This window comes from Panthera tigris, chromosome C1 (assembly GCF_018350195.1).
Source record: "Panthera tigris isolate Pti1 chromosome C1, P.tigris_Pti1_mat1.1, whole genome shotgun sequence".
In the NCBI taxonomy this organism is placed as follows: domain Eukaryota; kingdom Metazoa; phylum Chordata; class Mammalia; order Carnivora; family Felidae; genus Panthera; species Panthera tigris.
The window spans coordinates 14150145-14171678 of NC_056667.1; the positions used below are offsets into that span (position 1 = coordinate 14150145).

The 21534-nt window shown below is 43.3% G+C and overlaps 1 protein-coding gene and 1 non-coding gene across 2 annotated transcripts in view; one reads left to right on the forward strand and one right to left on the reverse strand.

Moving 5' to 3' along the window:
• Nucleotides 1–5785: 5785 nt before the first annotated feature.
• The window catches only part of MICOS10 (mitochondrial contact site and cristae organizing system subunit 10), a 34013-nt gene continuing 18264 nt past the window's right edge, over nucleotides 5786–21534 (forward strand). The window contains exon 1 of the mRNA XM_007083757.3: nucleotides 5786–5988. Within this exon, the coding sequence (XP_007083819.1) occupies nucleotides 5925–5988 (64 nt within the window). The 5' untranslated portion in view covers nucleotides 5786–5924. The remainder of the gene's footprint in view (nucleotides 5989–21534) is intronic.
• Nucleotides 20498–20604, reverse strand: LOC122241682. Its single transcript, XR_006221920.1, has one exon. It is a non-coding gene; the product is annotated as a U6 spliceosomal RNA (small nuclear RNA).

Here is a 21534-nt window from a genome sequence, read left to right on the forward strand (position 1 = left end):
GTGGCTCAGAGGGAGAATCTGTTCCATGCCTGTCTTCTAGTTGCCAGTGATGGCTAGCGGTCCTTGGCGTCCCCTGGCTTGCTGCCACATAAGTCCAATCTCTGCCTTCATCGTCACTCGGCCATCGTCCCCGTGTCTGTTTGTGTCCGTATTTCTTCTCTTTTCTTGTTTTTAATGTTTATTTATTTCTGAGAGAGAGAGAGAGAGAGAGAGAGAGAGAGTGCAAGTGTGGGAGAGGCTGAGAGAGAGAGGGAGACACAGAATCCGAAGCAGGCTCCAGGCTCTGAGCTGTCAGCACAGAGCCCGATGCGGGGGCTTGAACCTATGAACTTCGAGATCATGGCCTGAGCTGAAGTCAGACGCTTAACTGACTGAGCCACCTAGTCAGCCCCATATTTCTTCTCCTCTTATGAGGACACTAGTCATTTTGGATTTAGGGTTCCCTTTATGATCTAATCTTAACTAGTAACGTCTTCAGTGACCCAATTCCAAATAAGGTCGTATCCTGAGGTTTCAGGAAGGACATGAATTTGGGGGGACGGTACAGCACACCTGCTTCTTTCTTCTTTTTCTTTTTTTAAAAAGTTTATTTAATGGGGCGCCTGGGTGGCTCAGTCGGTTAAGCGGCCAACTTCGGCTCAGGTCACGATCTCGCGGTCCGTGGGTTCGAGCCCCGCGTCGGGCTCTGTGCTGACAGCTCAGAGCCTGGAGCCTGTTTCGGATTCTGTGTCTCCCTCTCTCTGACCCTCCCCTGTTCATGCTCTGTCTCTCCCTGTCTCAAAAATAAATACAAACGTTAAATTAAAAAAAAAAAAAAAGTTTATTTAAAACTTTAAAACTAAAAGCCGCCTAACCTGGGGCTCGAACACATGAACCATGAGATCATGACTTGAGCCCAAACCAAGAGTTGGATGCTTAATGGCCGAGCCACCTGGGCACCCCCCTGCTTCTTTGCAAAGCATTAAGTTTGCAAAATGTCTTTGTCATCTTCTCCTCTTTCTGGGACCCTTTCATGACGTTTGAACCCCCCCCCTCCTGCTATAGTATGTGTTCAGAACACATGATTGAGTAGCTTCATCACTTGAATAAGCAAGGATTGTCCCAGTAAGATGTCGCTGCACACCTACAAGATGGGCAACAATTTTAGAGTGTAATCACAAATCAACTGTGGGGGAGGATGGAAACTGGTGCGATCACTTTGGGATAAAGGTGTCAGTGTCTCGTAAAGCTGGAGATAAGCACACTCTAGTGCCTTCCTTGGTTACATGTGCTATAAAAATATGACAGTGTGCATCAGGACACATGTGCAAGAATAAGATGCTTTTTTGGTAATAATCTCCAAGTGGAAACAACTAAATATCCATGGGGCTGCTATTGCTGTATCTCAAAGGGGTTGGACTATCGTGTTTTCCGTAGAATATAATGGAATACTGTATAGTAATGAATCAATTATGTACACACAACACAGATGAATCTCAGGGCGCCTGGGTGGCTCAGTCGGTTGGGCGTCCAACTTCGGCTCAGGTCATGATCTCGCGGTCCGTGAGTTCGAGCCCCACGTTGGGCTCCGGGCTGACAGCTCAGAGCCTGGAGCCTGTTTCGGATTCTGTGTCTCCCTCTCTCTCTGACCCTCCCCTGCTCATGCTCTGTCTCTCTCTGTCCCAAAAATAAATAAACGTTAAAACAAAAACAAAAACAAAAACACAGATGAATCTTAAAGCATACTAATGAACAAAAGAAGCCGATACCGTAAAGCGAGATTCCGTTTACATCAAGTTCCAAACTAGGCAAAATTAAACCGTGTGTTTTAAGGATGTAGGATCAGATGACAACACTTAAAGAAAAGCAAGGAAACGAATGACGTGCAAGTCAGGATAGTCCTATGCTTGTAGGGAGGTAAGGGATGTGATCTGGCAAAGGGCTCACCCAGGAGTTGGCTTCTGAGGTGCTAGAATGTTCCTTTTACAACAGTTTATTTGTTACATGGCATTTATGCTTTCAGCACTTTTCTGTGTGCTTGTTACATTCTACACAAACACATGTAAAATATGGGGGAAGAGCTCCTGGGCTTTGGAACTAGACAAAGAAGCTACTTAGTAGCTGTGCTGTTGAGCTCTGGACACATTACCTTTTAAAGGGGCAAAACCAACCCCTCTTGGAGAGGGGAGACTTGAAACAAAAGCGTGTGAATCTCCTTGTAAGAAAGTTCACTTTTAATTACAGGGAAACTGAAAAAAACCTACTGGAATCTAAAAAGGACCTTTATTTATGCAGGTGCTGTGCTGTAAAATATTCTAATCCTCGTTGTTAATGAAGCTGGATTTACAACCTAGTAAACTAAACAAAGAGCTTATGTTTAGTTGAGTAACCAGTTGAGGGTGAAATCTAGTGTGCCTAAGTGACAGTTTTCGCTTTTTTTATTTGTCTTCTATTCAGTGTAAAAAGATGCTGACTCTCTTGCTGTGAAATCACTTTATTCTAAGACACTGTCTTTACCCATCTGAGGTACAAACTTCATCTTTGGGAAACTTGTTTCATATGGTTGGGAGGAATCCTAGCCGAGTGCCAGTTAGGAACCAAGCACTTGTAGTTTGTAGTTATTAAAACATTTTGTCATGACGTTGTTATCCTTTGAAGACCTCCTTACTTTGTGTTTGTGAAACAAGATGTTCCAGGATCATCTCATATTTTCCCTGCTCCAGCCCTGGAGTCTTAGTCAGTTTTCTAAGGAGTCCTAGGTCCCTTAAGTACAGAATGGTTATTTATTTGTTTGTTTGTTTTCCCAAGCAGGCTCTGTGCTGTCAGTGCAGAGCCTGAAGTGGGGCTCGAACCCATGAATGAAGAGCTCATGATCTGAGCCGAAATCCAGAGCATGATGCTTAACTGAGCCACCCAGGTGCCCCGAGAATGGTATTTAGAAGCCAAGAGCTAGGCTTGCTTATTGCTACTGATGTGTGTTGTTGCTTTTAGGCTCTCTCAGCAGACAAGATCAGGAAACACACACACACACACACACACACACACACACACACACACATTTATATCTATCTCTATTAAATTAAACATGAGTTCATTCTGACACATTCAATTCTAATCCAATAGCAAAGAGTTCTTGCAAGGGTTATCCTGTTCCATGTTTGTAACCCCCTTCTCCAGCATTGGGAAATTTATTTATTTTTTAATATTTATTTATTTATTTTGGGAGAGAGAGGGGGTGGGACAGAGAGAGAATCCCAGCAGGCTCCTCACGGTCAGCTCAGAGCCCGATGTGGGACTCCGTCTCACGGACTGTGAGATCACGACCTGAGCTGAAACCAAGAGTTGGACGTTTAACCGACTGAGCCACCTAGGCTCATTTCACCCAGGGAATCTACTTTTAATCATTTCAAATATGCTTGTTTATAATCAATGTATTGCTGTTTTTTAAAAATGTATATGTTCCACACTTGTAGTGGTCTTTGTTCTCCAAGAACTATAAAAACTCCAGACTTTTTATTTATTTTATTCATTCAACCAACATGTATTTAGCAAGCAAATGTGTCAGATAATGTTCTAGGGGTGGGGCTACAGCAGTGAACGAAATATTGTGTTGGTAAGGGAACCGTGGAAAGAGGGAGTAATGGATAGAAGGCTAGGAAACGGCAAAGCTGGGATCTGAACTCAGACAGCCTGGCTCCAGAATTCAGGCTAGACCATCTGCCTCTGATTGCTTTTGTAAGTTGCTCTCTGCCTTCTACAAAAGTTTACAACTCTCTTGAATCCAATAAAAATGCCTCTGTCAGTTTCTAAATGTACACAATGCACAGCCTTGTGAATCTCCCACATTTCTTCTCTGAGACTCAGTTTCCAAATTTGGGAAAATGAAGGTAGTCATTTCGACCTGCTGTGAGGATAAATGAAATTATATGAGATGCCTGGTGCTATTTGTGACAGGTCATAGGTATTTAGTGAAGTTAATTTTTTTTTTTCTTTTTCAACACGAATGCTATACTATACAATTTCCCCGGAACAGAGAGGGTTTTTTGGTTTTGTTTTTTATTGTTTGTTTGTTTGGTTAACTAGGCTCCACACCCAATGTCGGGACCTGAACTCATGATCCTGAGATCAAGAGTTGTAGGCTTGATTGACTGAGCCAGCCAGGTGCCGCAAGAGAGTTTTTTACTCTAATTCATTCAATCAATCAACCATTCATTTATACATTTATTCATTCTTACATCCATTCAAAAAGCATTTATTGAGAATGCAATATATATCAGGCCCTCTGCTAGGCATTGTGGATACAGCAATGACACAGCCCTCATTCCCAAAGAGCTCACAGTCAAGAGATAAACAAAGAATTACAACACAATCTGATATGTAGCTCGGATGAGAGTTAGAGAAGTGGTCATGGAGGAAGGCTTCCTGAAGGAAGGGGCTTTGTCATAGCAAGGACTGGTACAACAGTTCTGTGTTAAAGTTGCCAAGAATAAATGAATAAATTAATGGGTGAATGAATTCAATTCAGTTTACCAAGCACTTCATAGAAGATCCTACTGCCCATGGCATTGTGCTCTGAACAGGGAGTGTGCAGATGGAGAGGGGCAGCTCAGGCCCTTAATGAGCTTCTAGTTTTACTGGCAGACACAAACATCTATAAAGAGATGTTTTGGGGCACCTGGGTGGCTCAGTCAGTGAAGCTCTTGATTTTGGCTCAGGTCATGATCTCACAGTTCGTGGGGTTGAGCCCCGAGTGGGGCTCCATGCTGACAGCTGCAGTCTGTTTGGGATTCATTCTCTCTCTCTCTCCCTCTCTCTCTCTCCCTCTCTCCCTCTGCCCCTCCCCAGCTTGCACTCCTTCTCAAACTCAAAAGAGAGAGAGAGAGAGAGAGACAGGATGTTTCAATAGCATGTAGAGAATTCTATAGGGTAGGCAAGCTTCTTTGATAATAAGAAAACAGAGGGGGTTCTAAGCTCTATTAGTAGATGAAGGGTGACTCTAAGGTTTTAATGTAGGCTTCCTAGAATGAACTTCTTGAGTCTTGGATATATTCAGCAGGTGAATAGAAGTCATTGACAGCTTCGAATCAGAGGACTAATATGGTCAAATTTGTATTTGTGCTAGGATGGGGGGTGCAAAGGGGAAAGAAAGTCTAAAATCAATGACACCAGCAAGGAGGGTGAATTATGAAAAGGAGGCTTGTGGTGGACGTTTGATCCGGAAACAGAATTTGACAGTGGTTGCAATTCTCAGGGAGAGTATGTAGACAGCAAGGTGAACGGATGTGCTTCTTGGAACCAACACTCTTTAAGCAGCTGGCAGAGAAAAAGCTGGAAGGACACCTAAAGAGGAGAGTCCGGAGCAGAACCTGGGAGTCCGAATGAATAAGGAGAAGACACAGACAAGGAGGACCAGGAAGGAGGGCGCAGTTGTGCCCAGTGCTGTATAGAGAAAGGTTCCAAAGCATCCGTTCGATCTGGCCTAGGTGACCTATGCCAGAACAGTCTCCGTGTTAGTGGTGCAGGCGGGAGTCCCACTGCAATAAACAGTGAATGAGGGAGTAGAAAAAGTGAATGAAGAAACCAAGCGCCGTGCCCTCACTTGCCCTGGGAAATTCCAGGGCCGACGTCGGGAGCTGGTGCGGAGGAAGGGCCTTCCCGACAGGGCTCGGGATGCAGCCTGGGAAGCCTGTCAGCCTCCCAGCCCTCAGGTAGGCGCGGCTCCAAGGTCAGGGTCACCTCGGGCCTCCAGGCAACCCCGTCACCTTGACGACCAACTGGAAAAAAAAAACCCGGAAGGGGCGGAAACATTCAGGTTATCTCGCGATATGTGGCAGGCCGGAGCCGGCCTTCCGGGCCTGGAGGCCGAGGCCGGCTCTCGCGAGACTTGCCTGGAATCGAAGCGCGGGGCCCGACCTTAAGGAAAGTGGGAGCTGCGGGTGGGGAACATGTCGGACTCCGAGCTCGGCAGGAAGTGGGACCGGTGCATGGCGGATGCGGTCGTGAAGATAGGTGAGAAGCCTCTCGCCCCTGCAGGCCCCTCCCGGAGCGGAGCGGCCGGCTCCAGGCCCCGCTGACCAGGAGGGCGGGAGGGAAGCCCCTGGGGAGGTCAGGCCGACCGGCCTGGTCCAGCCCCTCCGGCCAGGGACAGCTGCCCGAGCCGGGCGGGGGGTCAATCGGACGGCGGGGGCCCGGGCCGGAGGACCCTGGGCGTCCGCGCGAGGTGGGAGGGGAGGAGTCGCAGCCCCGAGGGAATAGGGGACGGTCGGGCTGGCAGGTGGCAGGAGAGGTGCAGAGCTCATCGAGTAAAAAGCGGTCTGCAGGGCACAACCTCGTGCCGGAGGCTGGAAATTCTCCTCGGGGGCCGCATCTCCCGCACGGGGAGTGGAGCCGGGTCAGGGTCACAGTGCTGTCCTGCCGAGACAAGTGCCTTCTAAAGAAGGTCATGGGGAGCGTTTTATAGACAGGCCCTCACGGGAGTTGCTGTCATTCCCGAGTTGTATTTATTTGATTATCTGATTTATTGGCATCAGAGTAGTCTGCGCCCTGAAATTGGAGACATAGTGATCTGGAAAGAGAATAGCCCAGGGAAATAAGAGATTGGACACTTCTTGGTTCTCGATGTAACTACGCGGAGCCTGTTAACATGTGCTCAGTGACGACACAGATTGTGAAGTCACTGCATGGAGGGGAGGGGAAAGACGGAAGCTAATTTATTGAGCGTGTACTAAGTGCCAGACACTGCGCTCGGTGCGCGACTTTAATACATTATCTCACACCGGTAGTGCAACGGGGAGGCAGGTGAACGAATTGGTCCAGGGTCTAATAAATGACAAAGTTTCTAATAAGTAGCAAAGTTGGAAACTTAACTCAGGTTTTCTGGCTTCAAGCCCCATGCTCGCTCTTTGATACTAATTCTTACTATCCAGATTTGATATTTTTGTATGGAAAATTTAAGAGGATTTAAGATTGTGCCCATTGAATGAAAATGTTGAAAGAGATTTAAGATTGTAAGCACCATGAGAACAGAGATGCTTTCTGGTTTATTCATTGCTGTATCTCCTGCCCCTTTCTAGGTTTTCCAGTGCTTAATAAAAATTGTTGAGAATAAGTTAATAAGTGGAGTACTACTTACTTGATCAAAGCTGTCACTTCGCCCTTGAATTTACTTACCAGCTGTGTGATTTGGGGCAAGTTGTTTAACCCTCTCGCCCTCTTGTTTCCTCATTTGTAAATGGACAATAGTAATTATTACTATCTCACAGAGTTATTAAGACTGCGAGTTAGTCTAAGTAAAGGCTTGAGTATGAGCCACTGAAGAATGAGTTATTCTGTAAGTGAGCCAAGAAATACAGTTTTTGTGATTGTAAACAGCTCACATTTAGGGGCGAAGATGTAACCGTGGATATCCTATGGCCACATTAAGGGAGGTGTGTGGGTGGCTTAGTGGGTTACGTGTCCAATTCTTGATCTCAGCTCAGGTGATGATCTCCCAGTTCATGGGATTGAGCCCTGAGTTGGGCTCTGTGCACACAGCACGGAGCCTGCTTGGAATTCTCTCTCTCCCTCTCTCTCTGCCCCCCCCCCCCCAGCTTAGATGCTCTCTCTCTCTCTCTCTCTCTCTCTCTCTCTTCCTCTAAATAAATAAATAAAAACCAAGCCACAATAAGTACTACAAAGTATGATGGCAGTAGTTAAGAGGGGGAGGCAGACAGCTGAGTTGGAAATTACCAACTCTCGCCCTTCACCCCCATCCTCTCTACTGTTGTAGCTTTGGGTAGGCTCGCTTCCTTCACTGTGAAATGGAGATTAAAGGGGCGCCTGGGTGGCTCAGTCGGTTGAGTGTCCGACTTCGGCTCAGGTCATGATCTCACGGTCCATGGGTTCGAGCCCCGCGTCGGGCTCAGTGCTGATGGCTCAGAGCCTGGAGCCTGTTTCAGATTCTGTGTCTCCCTCTCTCTGACCCTGCTCTGTCTCTCTCTGTCGCAAAAATAAATAAATGTTAAAAAAAAAAAAAATTAAAAAAAAAAAAAAGAAATGGAGATTAAAAAAAAACCCCAAAACAGTTTTACCTAAAAGGATTAGGAAGATTGAAGGATAGTGAAGTAATCAGATACTCAGCCCAGTGCCGGGCACTTCCTCAGTCAGCAGACGGTAGTAGCAATCACTGTTGGTATTGATATTGTTGTGCTGCTCAGGATCACCTGAGGCAGTGAGTAGCGTCACTGTCATTCATGAGGTGGGACACTGGTGGGGGGTGGGGGATACAGGGGTGAAACAGTTAAATGGGGGCACAGTGATACACGATTATAGATAAAAGTTAAAATGAGTGGCTCAGGCTCCTTCTGCTGTAGAGCTGTTATAAAGCAAGTAAGTGCAGTGATGGGCTGAGGCCATCCAGCGAGAGTTTGCAAGGAAAATGGGCTTTGACCTGACCTTTGGAGAATGACTTGGACTTGGATAGGCCGGGAGGGTGGGAGAATTTGAACAGAGGCCCAGTTGAACTTTTATAGAGCAGGACACTGAAGCGTGGAGAGGTTAAGAAGCTAGGTGTGGAGGAGCAGGGGTTAGAACGTAGCTATTCTGAAGTCAGCATCCCTCCTCCCTGAAGAAGGGTGGTTTAGGTGGAGTCAGAATTGTGAAATGTCTTAGAGAAATTCCACTTTGTCTTAAAGGCTTTTGAGTTGCCTTTGGCTTTTTCACATGCATTCTGCATATTCCACACAGGCTGTCTTAAAAATCTTGTTACTGGGGCGCCTGGGTGGCGCAGTCGGTTAAGCGTCCGACTTCAGCCAGGTCACGATCTCGCGGTCCGTGAGTTCGAGCCCCGCGTCAGGCTCTGGGCTGATGGCTCGGAGCCTGGAGCCTGTTTCCGATTCTGTGTCTCCCTCTCTCTCTGCCCCTCCCCCGTTCATGCTCTGTCTCTCTCTGTCCCAAAAATAAATAAAAAACGTTGGAAAAAAAAAATTTAAAAAAAAAAAATCTTGTTACTTTCTGCCTCTAGGGCTCATTAGTTCTAGGCTGGTGTAGAATCATGGGATGGTTTTAAGCAACAAATAATTATTGGGTTCCAGGCCAGTCAGTGGGCAAATGGAGAAGCAGAAGGCATTTCATTTGCCTCAACAGGGAATTGATGTGATATCAATGGAATTTTGGTATGATTGTTCTGGCGGTGTTTTATAAAGAACAGATCAGGAGTTGAAGCCAACGGTGCTGTGAGTGCGCCTGCACTGTCAGACCAGAAAGGAATGAGTATATTTGAGAAACTTCACACTTTGTTCCCCATTTATAAAATGGAGACAGTAATTCCCACCTCCTCTAGGCTAGAACAGTGCCAAATTCATAGCAGGAACCCAGTAAATGCTGTTTTCTTCATCTTTCTCTCCAAATGGTTAACTTTGCCTTATTCCATTTCTTGCAAAGAAGACTCCAAGGTTAGAATGTGGTTAAGGGGTGATTCATTGATCAGAACTTGGAAGTAAAAAGTAACAAGACTCATAACTGATCACGGGGGTGGCAGGAGAGAGAGCAGTGAGAGCAAAGATCGTGATTCTGGTTGCTTTTCTGCTTACATGGTTGAACTGTTTGAGAATGATCATGCAGTTGAGAAGGAGGCTTTAATTTTGCAGAAGAAACTGAGTTCAGATCTGCAGGGCACAGTCCCTTTAGCAGGGGGACTTAGAGAAAGGGCGTAAGAGGGATGAAGCACCAAAGCACTTGGGGAGGCTTTAGTCTGAGAGATCTTTGAGACGGTGCAGATGCACACACTCTGTAGTGAGTGTCGGTTCCTAGTCCCGTAGGCAGTGAGGTTATGGAACTCTAAACCTCTTTGGCTGCTTGCTTCCTGGTCCTGCAGAACAGAGGTGGAGACTCAGAGTGGCGGCCTGCGGTAAGATAGGTTTTATAGCAGATGCAGGCAGGGAAGAAGGGCCAACAATGGGCTTTCAGCTGGATCTTGGTAATGTCATGCTCTGGCTTGACCGAGACTGAAGGGAAGCCAGGGTGAATGGACAGCTCCCTTTGTGAGCTCTTCTCTGGCTGCCTTAGACCTGAAGTGTTTTTGTTCTCTTCTCACTGGTTTGCTAAAGAATGACTATTTTCATTGCTCGTGTTTAGCTTAGAGGTAATACGTCTGAGTTAAAGAGCACATAAGCTTGTACTTTAGACAGTTCTTAAAACAAAACAAAACAAAACAAAACCCCCCAAACTGCCCTTCAAGGATCTCTTACTCTGAAGCTTGGGCAGTGCCTCAACAGAAAAGTCTCCTATGATTTCGTCCTGTAGGAAGAGCTGTATTTACTTACGAATACCTTTCCCCTGCCCTTCGCAGTTTTATTTTCCCTGTTAATTTTGGTTTTAAAATATCTATTTTGTGTGCGCGGTAGGATAGGTGGTTTCTAATATGGTTTGACCTAATATATTGAACCCATGAATCAAACAAAACAAAACAAAACACATGCTTCCCTGTAATAGGCACAATAGGCCATTGTTCCTGACACATCTGTTTCTCTCTTTCAGCTCTTGTTCCTTTCTTTTCCTTTCTCCCCCTCACATTTTTACCCTTCTCTTTGGCCTCTGTTCTTATTCCTGCCACTCATAGGCATTGCCTAGTTCCTCCATAAAGTTTGAAATTAATGTATCTTTTTTTTTTTAAATAAACTTGTTCGCATTGAATAAGTGCCCGGTTTGTTCTCCTTCACAGCACTGATTTTTCTTAATAGCACATATCACCATCTGAAATTTGCGATTTGTTTCTTACTTGAATGTGAACTCATGAGACTCAGAGGCTTTTTTTTTGTTCACTGTTGATCCCCTAACCCCTGGCCTAGAGGAGGCATACAATAATTACTGTTAAATGAATGACATGTATTGCTGAGAATTTTGCAGACTACATTCTCTGCCCATATTTGCTCCTCCTCAGTGTGTTTATTAAGTGAATAAATTAGCATTTAAATTAAAAAGCCAGAGTAGATTTCATGTGAATTTCTGCCAGTTCACATCTTCCATCATGTGTCCCTGTTATCTTGGGACTTTTACCAACTTTTTATTTCATCTGGGGATATAAATGATTGTCAGTAGATCTTAATAATAAACTAGTATTAGAGATGCCTGGGAGTAGTCAGCAAAGAAACATGAGGCAGAGAGCACTTTTGTATTTGAACAAGTAGAGGGTGATGTTGGTTTAAGTCGTAGTGCCAAAGCCTTATTGCAGGAAATTAAAAAGGAGTGAAGAATATTACATTTTATGAATGGCATGTTCCATTAGGTTTTTTTTTTTTTTTAAGTTTATTTCTTTATTTTGAGAGAGACAGAGCTCAAGCTGGGGCAAGGGCAGAGAGAGAGGGAGAATCTTAAGCAGGCTGCGGTGGTCAGCACAGAGCCCAGTGTGGGGCTTGAACCCATGAAACTGTGAGATGATGACCTGAGCCAAAATCAAGAGTCAGATGCCCAACTGACTGAGCCACCCAGGTGGCCCATATTCCGTTAGTTTTTATCTAAATGCATCGTTAATGGTTTTTTGCTAATTTTATGGATTTATTGTGTTTTTTTTTTTTTAAGTTTATTTATTTTGAGAGAGAGAGAGGGAGAGAGAACATCCCAAGCAGGCTCTGTGCTGTCAGCGCAGAGCCCATCTCAGGGCTCGATCCTATGAGCTGCAAGATCATGACCTGAGCTGAAACCAAGAGTCAGACGCTTCACAGACTGAGCCACCCAGGCGCCCCTTATGGATATATTTTTAAGTTTTATCAGATTTCTTGAATGCTCTGGTTTTCTTTCTCCACTCCGTCCACGGGCTGTGTTGTTTGTTCTCCTTGTACGTACTGAGTAATTTGTCTTGTGTGTACCCACATGAATAAATCACACATTCTTGTCAACAAGAATAGAAAGCATGGTGTCCTGCCAAAATAGAGGGCTTAAAAGCTCTGGGACAAGCTGGTGCCCTCAGCTTGTGCTCGTCACTCTGGACTGGATGGGCAGTTGTATGTTTTCTGTTTCCCTGGGAAAATAAGATTCCAGATGAGAAAATCCCAGCTATGAGACTTAGGGAGGTACTTCCCTGTGACTTGAGAATTTCTAAGCCCTGCAAGTGTGGGTCATGGAAGCACTGCCACTGCCCCCAGAGCCTTGTTATAATTCACTCAAGTGCTAGGTCTGTGCATGCCAGGCTATGACCTCACACCAAGCTGATGTCTGTGTGAGTGGCCAGGGTTGCAGATTTGCCTGAGGAAGCTTTGAGGAACATCTGATTCTGGTACTTCCCAGGTTCATATGGGGGTCCTGGCATCCCTAGTGTGACTTGAAAAGTTCTAAAATTGACTGTATCCCTTTTCCCCACGTTTCGTTCCCACTGTGAGGCCAGAGTATGGAATATGTAGTCTTCTAACCTGTGAATTGGTGGGGAGATCTCAAAGAGATCTTAGTTTTCTTAGTAGCAAGGAAAAGTGCAAGCCATGGACATTTGCAAGCACCCTTAGAATGTATTCCATTCAGTGGACTATGGGGGCATTCACGTTCTTGTACTTTTCCTTTCCTTGATTTTTTTTCATTAGAAATAAATATACCAAAAAACAAAAAACAAAAAACAAAAAAAAAGAAAACAATATACTAAGGGGTGTGCACCTGGCTCAGTCAGTAAAGTGTGTGACTCTTGATCTCGGGGGCCTGAGTTTGAGCCCCACGTTGGGTGTAGAATTTACTTTAAGAAAGGAAGGAAGGAAGGAAGGAAGGAAGGAAGGAAGGAAGGAAGGAATATACAAGTAAGTACCTATCTGTGCCTCAGTTTCTTCATCTATAGAATGGTAGTACCTTCCTCAGAGGGTTGTTATGAGTAAGGATAAAATGAAATACTCTCTATAGAGCTGATTAAGATATTACCTGTATTTGAAAAATATTAGCTCCAAGCATGTAAATGAAGGATAGCAGTGATAAGTTAAAATAGCTAACACGTTTGCTTTTATTTTGCTGTTGTGGGTAGTACTGAAGCCTAATGATCAGTATTGCAGCTTATATATATACTAGCGATCATTCATGTATATGTCCCCAAACAATTTCATACCAGGCCTTGTGGAAAGCCTGGGGGGTGAAGTGCACAGGTAGTAGGCACTGGCCTTACCCTGGCTCACCTTCTGGAAGAAGGAGTTCCATCTTGGAGAATATGTTGGCATTTAGTAGGTGGACCGGGTGGACAATTGTATTCTAGGCCTTGGAAACTGTCCAGGCGGTGTCCCAGAGGACAGAGAGGCTTTGACTTCTTCAGGGAATGATGATAATGGCTACCATTTATTGGACACTGTGCCAGATTCTGGCATCTTACATTACATTTTACATACATTATCTCAATTCTTTAAAAAAAAGTTTTGTTTTGTTTTTTAATGTTTATTTTAGGGAGATGGAGAGACAGAGACAGAGACAGAGACAGAGCATGAGCCGGGGAGGGGCAGAGAGAGGGGGAGACAGAATCCGAAGCAGGCTCTGGGCTCCTAGCTGTCAGCATAGAGCCCGATGCGGGGCTCGAACTCCTGAATCGTGAGATCATGACCTGAACCAAAGTCGGACACTTAACTGACTGAGCCATTCAGGTGCCCCTATCTCATTTAATTATTATACCCTTATGGGTACTCTCCCCTTTTTTCCCCATTTTTTTTTTTTGTTGTTGTGATGAAATATACCATCTGAGCCATTTAAAATGTATAGTTAAATGATATTCAATACGTTCATAATGTTGTGCGGTTATTGCCACCATCCATCTCCATAACTCTTCATTTTGTAAAACTGTAACTCCTTTTACCCATTTAACAACAACTCCCTCCAGCCCCTGGCAACCTCCATTCTTTCTGTCTCTGATTTTGTCTACTCTAAGTACTTCATCTACATCGAATCATACAGCCCTTGTCTTTTTGAGACTGGTCTCTTTCACTTTGTGTGATGCCCTCAAGGTTCATCCATGTTGTAGGATATATCAGAATTTCCTTCCTTTTTGGGTCTGAATAAGATTCCACTGTGTGTGTGTGTGTGTGTGTGTGTGTGTGTGACATTTTGCTTATTCACCTGTCGATGGGCACTGTTGTGAATAACGCTGCTATGAACATGGGTATACAGCTGACCTTGCTTTCAGTTCTCTTGGGTATATACCCGGAAGTGGAATTGTTGGATCATATTGTAATTCTGTTTTTTACCATTTTGAGGATCTGCCCTCCTGTTTTCCACAGCAGCTGTACCATTTTACATTCCCACCTGTACTGCACAAGAGTCCCAATTACTTCACATCCTCACTGACACTTGTTATTTCCTTCCTTCCTTTCTTTTTATTTTAAAGTTTATTTATTTATTTTGAGGGAGAGAGCGCACGCACACCCTCCTCATGAATGAGATCATGACCTGAGCTGAAATCGAGAGTTGGATGCTCAACAGACTGAGCCCCCAGGCACCCCCCATTTCTTCTTCTTCTTCTTTTTTTTTTTTTTTTAATATTTATTTTTGAAAGAGAGAAAACGAGCACCTGGGGGAAGGGCAGAGAGAGAAGGAGACACAGACTCTGAAGCAGGCTCTAGGCTCTGAGCTGTCAGCACAGAGCCCAACGCGGGGCTCGACCTCAGGAGCTGTGGGATCATGACCTGAGCGAAGTCGGATGCCCAACCGACTGAGCCACTCAGGCTCCCCCGCCCTTTTCATTTTTTAATAGTAACCATCCTAATGGGTGTAAGCTAGTATCTCATTGTAGTTTTGATTTTCATTTCCCTGATGATTAGTGATGTTGAGCATCTTTTCATGTGATTACTGGTCATTTGTATGTCCTTGAAAATGTCTATTCAGGTCCTTTGTCCATTTTTGAATTGGTTTATTGTTGTGTTTTAGGAGCTCTCTATATATTCTGGATAGTAACTCCTTATCAGATGGATGATTGGTATATATTTTCTCCCATTCTGTGGATGTCTTTTAACTCTGTTAATGTTGTCTTTTGAATCACAGAGTTTAAACATTTTTGTGAAGTCCAGTTTGTCTGCTTTTCCCCTTGTTGCCTGTGCCTTTGGTGTCCGAATGGGAAAAACTCCGTTTTTTCCTTATTCCCACACTCGCAGTACATCTGGCACCTGACGTGTGGGTTTTCCACAGCAAGTGGCTCCCTGACCCCAGCTGAGTGTCTTATAATTCACTTCAATTCTGACGCTCACTGGACCCCATGGCTTAGGGCTCAGTCACGTAAGACTCCCCCGCCTCAGATGCCACGCTGTTGCCTGTGCTTCTGGCTGGCTGGCTATGAATCACAGTTCCCATGACCCCCTCCCAGGGATTGGTAATTTGCTAGAATGGCTGGCAGAACTCAAGGAAACAGTTGACTTACTAGATTACCAGTTTATTACCAAGGATATTAAAGACCATGAATGGACAGCCAGATGAAGAGACACACAGACTGGGGACCCGAGGTCCAAAGTGCAGGAGCTTCTGCTTCTGTGGAATTGGGGTGTGCCACCCTCCTGGCACGTAGATATGTTCACTGACCTAGAAGTTCTCAGAACCCGTACTTTGGGGATTTTTATAGAAGCTTCATCATGAAGGCCTTGCCTGATCAGTCATTAACTCACTTTCCAGTCCCTCTTCCCTTCTGAGAGGATGCAGGGTGGGGCTGCAAATTCCAGGCTTGGCTTGGTCTTTCCCGTGACCAGCTCCCACCCTGGAGCTATCCAGGAGCTCCGAGATTTGCCTCATTAGAACAGACACTCCTATCACCCAGGAAATTCCGAGGGATTTAGGAGCTCTGCCAGGAATTGGGGGCAGAGACTAATATATGTATTTTTTGTTATTTCAGCGTCGTATCCAAGAAATCATTGCCAAACCCAATATTGTGAAGCTTTTGCCCTGACTTTTCTCTAAGGGTTTTTTAGCTTTTACATTTAGGTCTTTGATCTGTATTGAGTTAATTTTTGCATATAGTGTCAGATAAGGAAGGTTCCAGTGTCATTCTTTTGCATGTGGATCTCCAGTTTTCTCTGCACCGTTTGTTGAAAAGACTGCTGTTCCCTAAATGATCTTGGCACCCTAGTGAACAGTGATTTGACCATGTATGCAAGAGTATATTTCTGTGCTCATTATTTTATCCCATTGAGCTGTATGTCTGTCTTTATGCCAGTACCACATGGTTTTGATTCCTGTAGCTTTGTAGTAAGTTTTGAAATTAGGAAGTGTGGGCCCTGCAGGTTTGTTCTTTCTCAAGATTATTTGGGCTATTCAGGGTCCCTTGAGAGTCCATGTGCATTTTAGATCGGTTGTTCGACTTCTGCAGAAAACTTCTTAGGATTTTGATTAAGGATTGCATTGAATTTTAGATTTAGAATTTTAGATTGAATCTAAATTTGTTTCTAGTTAACAAATAGAATACTGCTTATTAGTATTCAATACTATTTATATTTATAATATTTATATTAATACTATTAGTATTAACACCATTTATTCTGTTACAGAATACTATGGTATGGATATACCATATTTTGGTTATCCATTGCCAGTTTACGGACATTTACGTTGTTGATACTTTTTAGCTATTATGGATAATGCTGCTGTGATCAAGTGTACAAGTTCTTACCTGAATGTATGTTTTCATTTCTCTTGGGTGTGTATGTATCTAGGAGTGGAATTGTTGGGTTGTGTGGCAACTCTTTGCGTAGCATTGAGAAAAACCACGGAATGTGGGGCTGAGGACGGACATGGTTGGATTTCTGATTTCAGAAAGATGAACGAAGTAGAAAGGACCAAGATGAAGGCAAGGAGATCGGTTAGTATATTACTGCAAGTTCATGCCAAAGATGAGATGGTCCAGTTAGAGGAAATCAAAATCAAGATGGGGCCGGAGGAGTGGAATGGAGACAGATGTCACAGATGTTACGGTGTCATGCATTGGTCATATTTATGGAACCTGAAATGCTCATGAGCAGGAGGAGTCAGGGTGATGCCAAGCCTATGTAAATGGAGAATGGCTTTGCCCTTGACAGGTGGGGAGCCCAAGCAACATTTTACAGTTTATTAATTTCTGGTATGTCTGGAGATGGGTCTCTGGTGATATGCAGCTCAGTCAACAGAGATGAAATTGCTTTTGCCCTGCAGTAATCTTCACGAAAAGAAAGGGTTTGGCCTTATTTCTTCCCTGTTAAGAAAGTAGGACAGAAATGACTTAGCAGCTGACTTGCCTTTGAATTAGCCAGCAGATTTTGTGTATTCCTCCAGTAATCGATCAAGTGTAGTGAAATTAATTAAGGCTGTTTTTTTAAGGCCACTCTCATGTTTAAAAAAATGCTGTACCGAAAGAGGCCATTGAGTAAGGTCATGGAAAAAGGAGCAAATTATTGTTTGTCTTTAAATATCAGTTCATCTGATAAATGTGGCTTACCACAAAGTATTGGTGGCTCACCAAAAATTGCCTTTTGGTAGCCTGTGTTTGGAAACTGATACGTTGCCATTTCATGGAGTGATATCACTTAGGCTAAACTAAAATACTTCAAAGGTTTTTGGTTGTTTGTAGGTTTGGGTTTCAAATTAGTACATGTTAATTGTTGAATCGGTCACCATATTTTGTTTGCTCTATGTATTTCTAAACAGTTTTTGAGAGCAAAAATACTTTTTCCATTTGCGACAGCAATATGGATAATGGAACATTGTGATCTTGCTAGAGGAGAATTTTCTGTTAGTATTATAGAATAATGTAATTAGGCACCGTATGGAACTTGAAAACATATTTAAATTTTTGTTCTGGCTGTGGTTTTATGCTTTCCTAAAATGTGGCCTGAAACCGTTTATTAGTAAATATGCTGAATTGCTTTCTCTGGCAAGTGCATTTCAGTGTTGAATCCAAGTGAAAATACAAATATTTACTTATAAAAGTCTTTTGGTGTGGTAATATTTTTACTACAGCCATTGACCCACTAGTAAAATGTTAGGGCATTGCTAGATTGGATCCTGTTTATTTAAAGGCCAAGAGAGGGAAAGAGAGCGGAAGTAACATTAAGTGAATGCCTGTTACGTGCCACCGTATTTGTTACACTAACATATTATCCCTTTTCTACCCTCCTAGCAACTCAGTGAGGAAGTTTATATTCTCTCTCTTTTTCTAGCAAGAAAAACAATGCTCAAAGATTTTTATAGAAATTGAGAAGCTGATTTTTAAATCTAAATTAAATTGTAAACAATCCGAAGTAGCCAGGGCAATTTTTAAAAAGAAAAGCAAAGTTGGAAAATTAACATTACCTGACATCAAGACTTACTACAAAGCTACAGTAAACAAAGTGTGGTATTGGAGAAGGGAAACACATCTAGATCAGTGTCCCGAAATAGACCCATAAATATATGGTCAATTAAAGATGATGCCAAGGCAGTTTAATGGGAAAAAGAAAATCTTTTCAACAGATGTGCTAGCATAACTGGATATCCATATCCAGAGAAAAAAATAAACCTCATTATTGTGCATAAAAATTAACTCGAAAGGATCACAGACCTAAATGTAAAATGTAAAACTATAAAACCTCCAGAAGAAAACATAGGGGAAAAAGTCTCTGTGACCTTGAGTTTGGAAAAGATTTCTTAGGTCATGAAAGCAAAAGTCACTAAGAAAAAAAATGATATGTGGCATTTGGTCAAAATCTAAAACTTTTGTTCTTTGTTTTGTTTTTTTAAAATGTTTTATGTTTATTTATTTTTGAGAGAGAAAGAGAGACAGAGCACAGCAGGGGAGGGGCAGAGAGAGAGGGAGACCCAGAATCCAAAGCAGGCTCCAGGCTGTGAGCTGTCAGCACAGAACCTGACACGGGGCTCGAACTCCCGAATGGTGAGATCATGACCTGAGCCGAAGTTGGGCACTCAACCGACTGAGCCACCCAGGCGCCCCAAACTTTTGCTCTTTGAAAGACGGCATGAAGAGAACAAAAAGGCAAGCCACAGAATCGGAGAAAATATTTGCAATACATTATATCTGATAAAGGGCCTGTTTCCATAATAAAGAAAGAACTCTTAAAATTTAATACTAAGAAGACAGCCCATTTAAGAAAATGGGTAAAAGGGGCACCTGGTGGCTCAGTCGGGTGAGTGTCCGACTTCGGCTCAGGTCACAGTTTCATGGTTTGTGGGTTCAAGGCCCACGTTGGACTCTGTGCTGACAGCTCAAATCCTGGAGCCTGCTTTGGATTCTGTGTCCCTGTCACCCCCCTCCCCCCCACCTTCCCCACTCATGTTCTGTCTCTCTCAAAAACAAACATTAAACATTTTAAAAATGGGTACAGTGTTTGAAAAGAATCTTTACAAAAGAAATTATTATGCTAATGGCAAGTAAGCACGTGATAGGATATTCAACTTCATTGGTCATTGGGGAAATGCAAATTAAAATCGTGAGGAGATAGATCAGCCTCCACACCCGTTAAAATAGTTAAAAAGACTGACAACACCCCCTAAAATTTGACTGGGATGTGGAGCAGCTGGAGTTGTGCACAGTTGGTGGGGTTGTATGTTGGTGCATCCACTTTGTAAAACCATCTGGTGGTTTCTTATAAACATGCCATCTAGTCATTGTACTCCTGGTATTTACCCAAGAGAGACGAAAACGTTTGCTCACACAAAGTGTGAACGTATGTGACTATATGAATATTCGTAGCAGCTTTATTCATGATGCCCCCAAACTGGCAAGGACCCATATGTCCATCAGCAGGTGAATGGGTAAACAAAATCCAGACTATCCATAAAGTGGACTATTCGGTAGTAAAAGGAACAAGTACTAACACATACAGCAAGATGTATACCTTTCAAAATCATTCTGTTGGAGCTAGACACAGAACACTGTGTGCTGTATTCCATTTACCTGCTTGCATTTGTACATACACTTCTAGAAAATGCAAACCAATGTGTGATGACAAAGCAGATAAGCGTTTGCCTGGGGCAAAGGGTGGAGGGAAGGGTGGACCACAGAGGGGCACCAGGAAGCTTCCGGGGGTGGCAGCACTGTTCGGTTTCACGGTTCTCGGTTTGATGTGATGGCATACTCCATGGCAATGATAATGAACGACCCACAGCTGTTCGCAAATGTTAGACTAAAGTACTTACTGTGTGATTCCACTTATGTAAGTTTAAAAGCAGGCAAAACTACTCTATACTATTAGAAGTCAGAATATGATTACCCTTGGATAGAGAGCTTTGGATAAGGGAGGACCAGGCAGGCTTCTGAAGATGTGGGTAATTTGCTTTGCTCTGGCTGCTGGTGACTTGGGTGTGTTTAGTCTAGAAATCTATCGAGTGGTGCCCTTAATTGTGCAGTTTCTATATGTATGTTGTATTTCAATAAAAAGTTTTTAAAAGACATGTGCTGTCACAGAAAGGTGTCCTTGGTAATTATAAAGTGAGAAAAGCAAGTTGTAAAACATCATGCATGATATATGATCCTGTTTATATAAATGGAATGATAAACAATAAACTTAATCCAAAATATCTCTCCAGAATGGTGATGATGCTAGGTGGGGAGGATCATTAATTTTGCTGTTTTTTTTTTTTTAATATGGAATGCTTCATGAATTTGCATATGTCATCCTTGCACAGGGGCCTTGCTAATCTCTGTATCATTCCAGTTTTAGTATTATGTGCTGCCGAAGTGAGCACAATTTTGCTGTTTTTATAATGTAAGTAAATAAATGAGAACAGTTTCTGTTAAAAAAAAAAAAAAAAAGCGGGGCTCCTGGGTGGCTCAGCCAGTTTAACATCTGACTGTTGATTTCAGCTCAGGTCATGATCCCGGGGTCGTGGGATTGAGCCTTGAGTTGGGCTCTCTGCTGAACGTGGAGCTTGCTTAGGAGTCTTTCTCTCCCTCTCTCCCTCTCTCCCTCTCTCCCTCTCCCCCTCTCCCTCTCCCCCTCTCCCCCCTCCCCCTCTCCCCAACTCACATTCTCTCAAAAAAAAAAAAGTTTTTAGGGCCACCTGGCTGACTCAGTTGGTAGAGCATGAGACCTTGGATCTCGGGAATGTAAATTTGAGCCCCATGTTGGATGTAGAGATTACTTAAAATCTTAAAAAAAAAATTTTTTTTAAAGCTACTTTACTGAACTAGTAACTAAAGTCACTTCATTTGGGTCCTATAATTGAGAATGATGAATAATCTTTACATGAATATGTGAAGTCTAGTTTTGATATTTAATAGGTTAGTCCTTCAAAGTAAAAATCTGTTTAAGCTTTTCACCAACTTTGAAATTATATTGGTATCTATTTTTTGTTAATTTTTATTATTTTTTTGGTTTTTAAAATTTACATCCAAATTAGCATATAGTGCAACAATGATTTCAGGAGTAGATTCCTTAGTGCCCCTTACCCATTTAGCCCGTCCCCCCTCCCACAACCCCTCCAGCAACCCTCTGTTTGTTCTCCATATTTACGAGTCTCTTCTGTTTTGTCCCCCTCCCTGTTTTTATATTCTTTTTGTTTCCCTTCCCTTATGTTCATCTGTTTTGTCTCTTAGAGTCCTCATATGAGTGAGGTCGTATGATTTTTGTCTTTCTCTGACTAATTTCACTTATCATAATACCCTCCAGTTCCATC